This window comes from Carassius carassius, chromosome 28, assembly GCF_963082965.1.
Source record: "Carassius carassius chromosome 28, fCarCar2.1, whole genome shotgun sequence".
Lineage (NCBI taxonomy): Eukaryota > Metazoa > Chordata > Actinopteri > Cypriniformes > Cyprinidae > Carassius > Carassius carassius.
Window position 1 is genome coordinate 5,774,162 of NC_081782.1, and position 12,581 is coordinate 5,786,742.

General features: G+C 43.8%; 1 protein-coding gene across 1 annotated transcript; it reads right to left on the bottom strand.

Annotated features, from left to right (window-relative positions):
• Positions 1-10,092: 10,092 nt before the first annotated feature.
• Positions 10,093-12,268, bottom strand: LOC132107783 (chymotrypsin-like protease CTRL-1). Its single transcript, XM_059513989.1, has 7 exons — positions 12,059-12,268; positions 11,841-11,941; positions 11,674-11,753; positions 11,487-11,568; positions 10,637-10,817; positions 10,421-10,551; positions 10,093-10,339 (listed from the first exon to the last, which is right to left on the bottom strand). Exons 1-7 carry the CDS (start codon positions 12,111-12,113, stop codon positions 10,178-10,180), a joined length of 792 nt encoding a protein of 263 aa, XP_059369972.1. The 5' UTR covers positions 12,114-12,268; the 3' UTR covers positions 10,093-10,177.
• Between the last annotated feature and the right edge of the window lie 313 nt (positions 12,269-12,581).

Below are 12,581 nucleotides of genomic sequence, written 5' to 3' on the forward strand. Positions count from 1 at the left end.
CTGACTCTGGAGGATCAGCGGTGACTAGCCCTGACTCTGGAGGATCAGCGGTGACTAGCCCTGACTCTAGAGAGTTCACTGGCACCTGACTCGACTCTGGAGAGTTCACTGGCACCTGACTCGACTCTGGAGAGTTCACTGTCACCTGACTCGACTCTGGAGAGTTCACTGCCACCTGACTCGACTCTGGAGGGTCAACTGGCACCTGACTCGACTCTGGAGGGTCAACTGGCACCTGACTTGACTCCGGAGGGTCAGCTGAGACTCTCATCCTTTGCAGTGGCGCTGGGCAAGCAGCCATCTTGGGCCATGACTCTGGACAGGCGGCCATCTTGTAGGTTCAGAGATGGCCGGGTAGGTTCAGAGGCGGGGTTCAGAGGCGGGGTTAGGTTTGGTAATTCGCAAGAATTGTATGAATTAGTCACTTAGTAAAATATGTACAAATTGCATTTAAATAAACATGCATTTTGATTGGTAATAACAGTCACAAGTGATTTCATGACGACAGATGCAACATGACACTGTCATTATTTTTCAATTTGTAATTATTGCATATCACAACCTACTGTAAAGGAGTGCATAAAGGGACTTGGTGTCAGGAATCAGTCAAGCCCGGTCCCATCCATCCCACAATGATCACGCTCCTCTGAGTACTAATCACCTGCACCTGCTCACCATTAGCAATCTCATCACAGCGCACTATAAAGCACTCACCACAACCCCAGGTCAATGTCAAGCCTCCAACAAGAACAGACAATAGACGGCTGTCTCTGGATCATCTAGTGCACCACTGATTCAAAGACGTAATGTATACGCACCTTTTGAATCACTAACCTTTGTGTTCTTGTTCTACTGCCCCCAGGATTCCTGTATGTTCGCCTGTTACCTGAGTTCCAACGATCTCCCGAGCCTCCTGTGTTTCATCCAAGCTTACTTGATAACTTCCGCACCCGAAAGAGAAAGAAAAAAGTATAAATGAACTGTGACTATGTGGCATTGACATATCTGCTAAGGACTTAATCACTAGTTTTCAGCCTCGAACGGAGTGATTTGCACCAAACCCGCACCTGAAACCAACGATTACTCACCCCGTACTTGTTATTCTGTAAATAAATTCTGTGGTTGGATTCACTTACCTCTGCCTCTTGTTACTATCCTGACAGGAAGCTTGACCAACACCGCAATCAACCCAATGCAGCCCGAAGACAGTGCTTCCGCAAACCCCGCTCCCATGATGGTTTACATTGCCAAGACCGTCTCTCGACCAGTGCCCTTCTCTGGCCGGGCGGAAGATTGCAACGGGTTTCTGCTGCAATGCTCGCTCGCTCTCGAACACATGCTCACCAATATCCCACGGTAAGATACAAGATCTCATTTATCATCCAGCAGCTATCTGGGGCAGCTTTAAGATGGGCTAAAGCGCTGTGGTTCCAGGAGACGGCAATAACCTCGTCTGTACAAAGTTTAATTAGTCATTTCAAGGAAGTGTTTGGACGCCCTGTAGGTGATTCCTCTGTCGGCGACCAACTATTACAGTTACGTCAAGGTAAAAGATCTGTTTCTGAGTACTCCCTGGAATTCCGAACCCTAGCTGGGGTGAGTGGTTGGAATAAAAAAAAAGGCCCTCCTTACGGTTTACCGAAGAGGATTAACCTGTGTCTGTGAACTCTACCTGCATTGAATGCCCAAAGAAAATCTTTCAGTCAACATTCCCCCGTGTCATTCATCTTTTGAGTACGTATTCAGTCCTATGGCAGCCTCCAAGTTACTGCCACACCGACCTTGGGATTGTGCAATCGATTTGATCCCAGGTGAAACCATTGTGTATTTTTCTCCCGAAAATTATCCCACGCTGATAGAAACTATGATATTGGTAACTGGGAACTCTTAGCCGTGAAACTCACCCTGGAAGAATGGAGACACTGGATGGAGGGGGCCAGACATCCGTTACTCATACTTACCAACCACAAGAACCTCCAGTACTTAAAGGAAGCCAAGAAGCTTAACCCTCACCAAGATAGGCTCTGTTCTTTACCTGGTTTCACTTTCAGATATCCTACCGTCCAGGGTCAAAGAACACAAGAGCAGATACTCTGTACCATCTCCACATTCCCGAGGAAACCATCCTACCAACCAAGTTATTCATCAACCCCATCCAGTGGGACCTTAATGAACAGATCCTTGAGCTGTCACAAAACATGCCCGTTCCTCCAGCATGCCTGCTGACAACATCTACGTACCTGAAGATCTCAGCACTTCCCTCATCTCCTCCTCTGACTCATCTGTTGGAACAGGTCACTCCGGCATCAGCAAAACATACTCCACCTTTCAGCAGAAATACTGGTGGCCAAGAATGCAGGACGACATCAAGACCTTTGTCCAGGGGTGTACACTCTGCACTATAACCAAGGTCCCACTCCAGTTACCCACCGGAAAGCTAATCCCATTACCCATCCCTCATCGCCCCTGGTCCAATATTGGAGTCAATTTTGTCACCGACCTTCCAGTCTCCGATGGGAACACATGTATTCTTTTGGCCGTTGATGGATTCTCGAAGGCGTGCAAACTAATCCCTCTGAAAGCCCTGCCTACCGCCTTTGACACGCCAGAGTAACTGTTTGAACACGTGTTTGGCAATTTCGGCATCCCTGAAGATATCGTGTCTGATCGAGGACCCCAGTTCATCTCTCGGGTATGGAGGGCATTCTTCGCCCTTCTCAATGTAACAATAAGCTTAACTTCCAGTTACCACCGCAGACAAATGGTCAAACAGAATGAAAAATTTAGGACATCTGCTGTTTCCTCAGGATGTTCTACCACACCCACCAACATTTTTGAAGCCGCTATTTAGTCAACTGGCATCCACAAACCTGACCCTTTTCCAATGCGTCTTGGGCTATCAACCCCCATTGTTCCCCTGGTCTGGTGAACCATCCGAAGTCCCCGCCATGAATACATAGATGAAAAACAGTGAGAGGGTTTGGAATCAGGTACACCACCACCTTCAGCAGGCAATAAATTGTCACCGGCAATTTGCTGATACTCACCGTCGGCAAACTCCCACCTACCAACCTGGGCAACTGGTATGTCTCTCCCCCCGTGATATCCAATTGAAGCAACCATGTCACAGGTTAAGCCCAAAATACATCGGTCCATTCCCTGTGGAGAAACAAATCAAACCGTCACTTACTGACTTCGCTTACCCGCTCAGTATCGGATACACCCCACCTTTCATGTCTCCCTGTTAAAACCCCATCACTTACCTGTCTCTGTTCCCTCTGCAGACCAGGTCCCTGACAATAACCCCCCGATACCACCCGTAGGAGCCAAGCCCATCTACATGGTAAAGGAGATACTGGACTCCCGACTCTATTTTCTGGTAGACTGGGAAGATTATGGTCCAGAAGAAAGGTGCTGGGTACCAGTACTTTCAAAAAATGCAAACAAAGATTTGAGTCTATTTCTTTCCATCTCTTGTTTTTAGAGATCACTCAACTTTAACATAAGGTCATAATAAGGTTCTTGCACAAACATATATAGGGTTGTTGTCTGGACTAAAGTTGTGTAACACTATAATTATATCAGTTATGACAGCTGGGCTAAAGTAAAGCTTATTGCTAATTTCAGTTTCTTTAACACCACTTTAGATAATATTAAGGACAATAAGCTGGTCAAACATGTTTTGTAATAAATAAAAGTAATGCTTGTTACATACCGCTGACACATTTTATATATTAAGTTGGCTTCTTCTTATGTTTGTATTAATTTTTGCTTCTTTGTTTGTTTGTAATCAGCACTCTGTCCACTGGTTTTATATATATACAGTATATATATATATATATATATATATATATATATATATATTATATTTGTGTGGGAGAAATAAGGCTAGTTTGCTTTAACTATACAAAATCCCGGTCTTTAGTTTTATAAACTTTCATGTTAAAAAAAATTATATATATAAATCGTAAAATGAAATGACCAGCTTTTTTTTTATTTGAGTAATGTGTACATGGTGTGTCTAAAATATAAAGCAATAGGTTCAGTTTTTTTAGTCAATTCAGTTCCTCTTCAGGAACTCGAGCTGCGTCAAATGCGCTTTGGGGAATGCGCTTAGTGTGAGCGACTCTGAATATCGTGTGTAATCAGTCCAATGGAAGAGTGTGACGTCACAGGTGGGGTGACGTAAGCACCCAGGAAGCTATGAAAGCACGTGCCGCGCAGCTGGCGTCAGCTTCGCGTCTTTCAGCAAGCGCTCTGTGTGTGAATGTCGGTGCGGCTGCTTCGCAGGTGCACGAGACAGCCACCTCCCAACCGGGGCCTTCCATTCTTTCCCGACCTGCATGATGAGATCGCATATTGGGGAGCTGGGTTTGAGATTGAACGCCAAGAAGAGTGTACTTTCTCCGGTTCAGAGAACCACCTATCTAGGCGTAGTATGGGATTCGACCGTGATGCAGGCACGATTGCCCCCTGCTCGTATCGAGTCGATCCTCATCTCAGTCGAGAGAATCAGAGAAGGTCAGTCACTTACTGTCAAACAATTTCAGAGATTGTTGGGTCTGATGGCAGCTGCGTCTAACGTGATACCTCTTGGCCTGCTGTACATGAGACCCCTACAGTTGTGGCTCAAGACCAAGGGATTTTCCCCGAGGGGCAATCTACTTCGCACTATCAAGGTCACGCGGCGCTGCCTCCGTGCCTTGGACATGTGGAAGAAACCTTGGTTCTCGAATCAGGGCCCGGTGCTGGGAGCTCCTTGTCGCCGTGTAGTACTAGCGACGGACGCATCTCTCACGGGCTGGGGTGCAGTAATGAGTGGCCACCCTGCCCGTGGTCTGTGGAGCGGTCGCCATCTAACATGGCATATCAATTGTCTAGAAATGCTAGAAGTTTATCGTGCACTGAAGCACTTCCTCCCTGACCTAAGGGGTCACCATGTGTTGGTGCGCACTGACAACACATCGGTGGTCTCTTACATCAACCACCAGGGAGGTCTGCGTTCGCGCCCTTTGTACAAGCTGGCGCACCAGATCCAGGTGTGGTCCCAGAGCAAACTCCTCTCATTAAGAGCAGTATATATTCCTGGGAAACTAAATATGGCAGCAGACATACTTTCGAGGCAGGGGCCGAGGCCCGGTGAATGGAGGCTTCACCCAGAGGGGGTGAAGCAGATATGGAGAGTATTTGGCAGGGCTCAAGTAGACCTTTTTGTGACTCAAGAGACATCACAATGTCCCCTTTGGTTCTCTCTAGTTCATCCATCCCCTCTGGGACTGGACACTATGGTACAGACCTGGCCGAGACTTCGTCTGTACGCCTTTCCCCTTAATGCTCAGCTCCCAGGAGTTCTGGCGAGAGTACGCCGGGATGGGGTCCGTCTGTTATTAGTAGCCCCGTTCTAGCCGGGCCGAGTATGGTTCGCAGACCTGGTCTCGCTCCTCGACGGCTCTCCATGGGAGATACCGATCAGGACAGACCTACTCTCTCAGGCGCAGGGCACGATAATTCACCCTCGCCCAGAGTTGTGGAAGCTGTGGGTGTGGCCCCTGAGGGGGCAACTGTTACACAACTGTTAGCAGCTGGTCTCTCAACTGAGGTTGTCGAGACCCTCCTCCAATCCAGAGTTCCCTCAACGAGGAAACTGTACGCCCTGAGGTGGAAACTCTTCACCTCATGGTGCAGAGACCGCCAGCTAGACCCAGCAAACTGCTCAGTTGGTACAGTTCTGGAGTTTCTACAGGCTAGGCTCTCTGCAGGGTTGACCCACTCCATGCTGAAGGTTTACGTGGCGGCCATTGCGGCCTACCATGCCATTCTCGATGGCCAGTCTCTGGGAAGACACCCCCTAGTTACACGTTTCCTCCGCGGTGCGCTGAGGCTGAGACCTCCAGTACGGTCCCGTATTCCCCCGTGGGACTTGGTTGAGGTGTTAGAGGCAATGTGCAAACCCCCATTTGAACCCATTCAAGATATTTCAGACAGACATCTTACACTTAAAACCTCCTTTCTGTTGGCTATCACCTCTCTGTGGAGAGTAGGAGATCTTCAGGCCCTCTCTGTGGCCCCCACTTATCTTGAGTTTGCACCTGGCATGACGAAAGCGTTCATATACCCTCGAGCGCGATATGTTCCCAAGGTTCCCTCTGTTACACCACGACCTGTAGTGCTGCAGGCCTTCTGTCCTCCTCTCTTCCGGGAGCCCGACCAAGCGAAGCTAAATTGTATGTGTCCAGTTCGAGCGCTGGACGCATACGTCCACAGAGCCAACCTGTGGAGAAAAACTGACCAATTGCTTGTATGCTACGGTCCCCCCAAGAGGGGTTCTCCTGCTTCTAAACAGACTATTAGTCGTTGGAGAGTCGAGGCTATCAACGCCACCTATGAGTCCTCTGGTCGTCTCCACGCTGTTGGGAGCCAAGGCTCACTCTACTCGGGGAATGGCAGCCTCCAAGGCCTTCCTAGCAGGTGTATGCGGGGTGGTCCACGCCCTCTACGTTTGTTAAATTATATGGCCTAGATATGCCAGTCACTCCAGGCGCTTCTGTCCTCTTGTCCTAAGCTGTGCTCTTCGGATACACACTAGGCAGGGGTTTGGTAGTCTGGCGGCGTTGGTACTCGTTCCCCAAAGCGCATTTGACGCAGCTCGAGTTCCTGAAGAGGAACGTCTCTAGGTAACGTATGTAACCCTAGTTCCTCGAGGGAATGCTGTGTCTCGGAGCCATACCCCCGGCACCCCTGCCGGTGCTTGCTGGTACTCGAAGCTGACGCCAGCTGCGCGGCACGTGCTTTTATAGCTTCCTGGTCGCTTATGTCACCCCGCCTGTGACGTCACGCTCTTCCATTGGACTGATTACACACGATATTCAGAGTCGCTCACGCTAAGCGCATTCCCCAAAGTGCATTTGACGCAGCGTCTCGTTCCCTCGAGGAACTAGGGTTACATACGTAACCTTGAGACGTTTTTTTAGTCCCTTAAACCTCCTCATACAAGAAGACAATAAAATCTTAAGCATTTTACATAACCTCTGAGAAACCTGTCACCACTCCTCTTTCATTGTTTTATTCAGGCATATTTCCAAACAAATGAAAGGAAAACAAATATTTTTGAAGCTCTTAATCAAATGACCCAATGTTTCACAAAATGATTTATTGTTTTGAAGTGCCTGAAAAACTGCATTCTGTCCACAACTGCTGCTCAAAATATAATTTTTTAAAAATATTTCCTTTATATTTCATTGCATATTATCATTTTTACTTATCATCAAAATATAATTTTTACAGATCATTGTTCTTTTGTATTATACATGCACAAGAATTAAGATTCATTAATAAATATTAAGCTACACTATCCACCTAATTTTTCCACCTTTAAAAGTGGTCGCCGCTATTTGTAAATTTCCAAAATAAGTTTCTGGCTCCTGGTGTCCTCCTTCCAGTGGTTCCATGCTTCCAGTTATTTTTAGATGTAAAACAGCTTGTTTTGCTTGATATTGCAAATAGTTGTGTCTTACCATACTATTTTAATGTTTAACTATAAACACAACGGCTTGTAGTGCAAACAGTTTTACCATTTACTGCACTTTTTACTTCTTCAAATGCTCCACCATCATTCCGGTCCCCAAAAAGCCCAAAATCACTGGACTTAACAACTATAGACCTGGGACAACCATCACAACAGACCTTGGAATTACACAATCCTATTTGTGGACTTAGGTTCGGCCTTTAATACCATCATGTTTGACCTTCTCTCCGACAAACTCACACAGCTCTCTTTGCCGACCTCCAAATAAATGTTTAACAAACCTGCATATGACTGAAGAAGTTAAACAGTATAGTGTGATAAACCCAATGTGCTTATTTTCAGATTTCTATAAAGCATTTGAAGATCTTCTAGTCCCTTCTTTAGATGTCTCACTTTTTTGAGCTAATAAAAAAAAAAAATTCAATCTCAACTGGTCAGACTGTTTTTTTTTTTCTTCTCCAGTCTGGAATTCCTGTAATAATATTAAATATTTGTTTAAATGTTCATGTTGGATAACTGGTGGTGTTTCTCGACACTGAGATGCATTTTGACAGGAAAGAGTGGCCCTATATTTTCTGGGTTTTAGACTAATTTAACCTTACCTACAATCTTATAAGATGGCAAATGCTGCTCTATACGTAACCACAAGCCTCATGTATTTGCTCTAGTGATCGAGCCCTTGTATGGAATGATATTCCGGACATTATTCAAAAGGAATTGCAAATTGTATTTGCAATTGCGTTTTCAATTTGTGGACGCATAAAATGTGACATAATCCAAATGCAAATGCAAATGCAAATGCAAATCCAGCAGCCATATCACCCTGGAGCCCAAGACCGGTTTCCCACTGAAGCTAAGCAGGGCTGAGCCTGGTCAGTACCTGGATGGGAGACCTCCTGAGAAAACTAGGTTTCTGCTGGAAGAGGTGTTAGTGAGGCCAGCAGGGGGCGCTCACCCTGTGGTCTGTGTGGGTCCTAGCGCCCCAGTGTAGTGATTGGGACACTATACTGTCAACAAGCACCGTCCTTCGGATGAGACGTTAAACCGAGGTCCTGACTCTCTGTGGTCATTAAAAATCCCTGGATGTCTTTTGAAAAGAGTAGAGGTGTGACCTCGGCATCCTGGCTAAATTCGCCCATTGGCCTCTGACCATCATGGCCTCCTAACAATCCCCATATCTGCTGATTGGCTTCATCACTCTGTCTCCTCTCCACCAGTAAGCTGGGCGTTCTGGCGCACTATGGCTGCCGTCACATCATCCAGGTGGATGCTGCACACTGGTGGTGGATGAGGAGATACCACCTGACTATGTAAGCGCTTTGAGTGCCTAGAAAAGTGCTATATAAATGTAATGAATTATTATTATTATTAAATCACGCATTACCGTTTGCATTTTCACTTTTGCGAACGCACAGTGAGTGCCAAATTACAAATTGAAAAGCAAAGTCCATTTGCAAATGCAATTCTCATGTCTTACGAGCTATGAGCCTGTAATATTTAAAAAGCAATTTTAATTACCACATTTGCTTTTTCACTCTCTCTGCACAGTGCATGTAAACTGCCAAAACTCAAATGGAATCGCAATTCCTTTTGCATTTGAATTTCCGACGTCTACACAGAAACCTGTCAATCAAGTGACAGGGGTGGGGCCATTTGATTGGGCGTGTTTGCATTGGGAAGTGACGTACCTCACAGTCGACGGTAATAAAAATTATTAATAGACGATTTTGCTGAATGTTTGAAAAATGGTAGAAATCGGTGATTGTGGAGGACATGTTGACACTCGTGTAGCAAGTTGACGACAGTTCACACGGTACAGATTTCCTTTTACTCAGAAGCCGTTTGGTTTTGGACAGGTTAAATGAGTTTATGGAAAATACAGTTTGCAATTCTTTTTGAATAATGTCCGGAATATCATTCCATACCCTTGAATTCTCCAAAGAAAGAATTATTAAAATAATGAATAAATTAATAGCTGCTCAAAATTTTATTTACTGCCAAACGCTGCTTACTTCAGCAATGGATTTCTGAAAAATCACCAACAAAGACACAGTTTACTAAGATTGTATTCAACATTATTCCATTTGAATCTTGAGTTTTTTGCCCCCTAAAAAACAAGCTATTTACGTTTTACAAAACTTGGCACCCTTCCATATGGAGAAAAGCTGAGTTGGATGTTGAAGGACGGACTGCATGTCATTAAATGGACAACATATTACTGGGTGCCTTCAAGTGTTCCATTTCTATTTATTTATTTATTAATACTATTAACAATAATACTTTTAGTTGTTTTCATTGTTTTGCAAATAAAATAAAAAAGGAACTAAAACTCCATCTGTGACAGAAATGGATGAAAAAAAAAATGCTCAGAAAAGCATGGTGTGGTTTAATTCCAGGCTGCAACACAAGTCAGATTGAGCAGAGGACTTAATGCATGATATCACCTGTCTGATATTACATAATTAATAACACACAATTGCACTACACAACATTCTCCATTGCTTTTTTTTCATGTAATTTATTGAAACATTTTCATTATCTGTACAGTTGAAACAGGGAAACAGTATAAAATCATTGACTGACCCAAACCCATAAACAAAAAGACCACCAACAGGGAATCAAAGACAGAAAGTAAATATTCAGACTGGTGATCTAGTTGGAAGAAATAGTCTTGTCAATCCAAGAGCGCAGTTGGGAGATGTTGGTGTAGACTGCAGGGGAACGAGGATCGCAAGTGTTTCTTTCCCTAGACACAGAGCCCACCAGAGTCCAGACCCCTGAACTCTCACACACCAGAGGACCACCAGTATCACCCTGCAGAAAACATACATTTGAGACGGAACAGAAGCAACATTAATATGCTGGTGTGTTTCTTCCTGATCTGTCTTCATATACCTGGCAAGATGAGGAACCGGAAGCTCCAGCACAGATCATGGCATCAGTGATTCTGCTCTGACTCCACATCTGCCTGCACACAGCAGGACTAATGATGGGAACGCCTGTTTGCTGCAGGATCAGAGGACTCGCTAAAAAGAGAAGAAATCATGACACATTGCATTGCACAGTAAACAGATTTGTTGTTATTCTCTTTTTGTTTCACAGCTGACTGACTTGTGGTAGCAGTCTGGCCCCAGCCAGTGGTGAAGCAGCGGGTTCCAGGCACGATCCTGGCGTTTGATTCGGCCAGACATACAGGAGAGATACGAGGAGTGAATGTGACTGGAGACGACAGTTTCAGCAGAGCAATGTCATTGTTGAAGGTTGCCTTGTTGTAGAGCGGATGGGTGATGACCTGCATATACATACAAGATGGATGATCAGTTCATAGTGCAAGCCGACTTTTTAGAAGGTAAATTAAGATGTAAGCATTTACTTACACCGTGTGTTTTTAGAATATTTAGAATATTTTCTTTACTGTACAGAATTTCATATTTGTAATAAATAAATAAATGTGCTGATTGTGTTGTTAAATGTTTATTTTGACATATTTTAGGAATACAATAGCATACATTTTATAGCTAAAAAAAAAAAGACATGCTGATTGATATTTTTACCAGTTTGCACACATTTCAAATGTAATATTGAGTTCACGTATTAAAGCAAAACTCTTTAACCTTTTACATGATGGGCGTTTAATCACAAATGAAAAAAAAAAACTATAATACAATGTAAAACAAAGATCAAAATCTTTTTTTTTTTTTTACTTTTAGATCACACCTTTTCTTAAATACAGGGCGTAGACCTACTAATAAAATATTTATAATTAATATGTTTTTGTAGTGTAATTATGACTTGGTTATTACTATATTTAAAAAACAGTGATAAAACAACATTTAAAAATGTTTTCTGTCTGTATTCCATATGTAATTAATATTGACCAGAACAAAAGCAATATCAATTGGTCTCTTTATTTTCTCAACTTCAATATCTCTGATCCACTGAGATCATAAAACATTGCTACCTTGGAAACTAGTTGGATCTGGATGGGTTCATCATTGGAGCCACGATTATGTTCTCCAAGAATGACACGGTGAGAGCAGACCCTAAAGAGAGATAAAAATAAAACAGATAAAAGGCTGAAATAATCTAGACAGAAAAATGTATTAACCACTAATGTATGTGATGTTTTTCAGATTGAAGATTCTTACAAGACAGCGCATTGGGCAGAAGTGAGAACCCAGTTCTCGTTGATCAAGGATCCTCCGCAGAAGTGGAAACCATTGGGTTGCTGTTTAAAAGGTAAAAGCATTGAAAACATGAAATTTACTCTTTAAACAAAGCAGACAAATGTGTGTTTGAAAAACAAATGAGTTACCTGAAGAGAGACCTGCCAGGGCCAAGAACCAGAGATGGCATTCTGTCCGTTCACAATCCTGCTGCCGATCGTCTGCGGTTTAATCGCAGGGATTCCACAACCTGTTATTACAGAATGTTACACAATGAGATTAGAATGAGGCAGGAAGCTCTTAATTTATGTTTTGTATTTTATATATTTGTTCATCATTATTCTTGCAAAATAAAGGAGACACTTACCCAGAGCAGAAGTCACCAGGGCAAGGCAGGTGATGGAGAAGATGGTGAAGGTCATGATGAGTGTGTGATGTATCTCACTGATGTATCTGTAGTTGCTCTCTCTTGCTTTTATATCATTTACAGCAGCTGATCAGTCTGTGACATGATGGAAGTCCATCCCATCAGCTCCAGTGAGCTCAAAACTGAGGAATGTTTAGATCTGTTATCGCTGGAGACAATTTTTATCTGCATTGTCCATATAAAAGCAACAGTATGAATTTTCCATTGTTTGACCTCATGACGGGCTTTAAACCTTCTGACTATTTCCTTGAGAAGCATCATGATTTCAACTCTCATTGTATGTTATGATGTCATAGAGTGTTTGGGATTAAAAGTAGTTTTTGTTGTTGCTGTGTTGAAATCTCAGTCAATTTATCATGGAAATTAATTCCTTAAGAGTTTATGGTGAGAGGGTGACGTCCAACTGAAATACTTCACATGGGTACATGTTCAGCAGATATGTCTGCCACATAAACCTTTAGAG

Coding starts and splice junctions, on each gene's coding strand:
- LOC132107783 (XM_059513989.1), bottom strand. CDS start 12,113: ATGACCTTCACCATCTTCTCCATCACCTGCCTTGCCCTGGTGACTTCT. Junction 11,754..11,840: donor CCTGGCAGGTCTCTCTTCAG/GTAACTCATTTG, acceptor CCTTTTAAACAG/CAACCCAATGGTTTCCACTT. Junction 10,340..10,420: donor CCGGTTCCTCATCTTGCCAG/GTATATGAAGAC, acceptor TGTTTTCTGCAG/GGTGATACTGGTGGTCCTCT.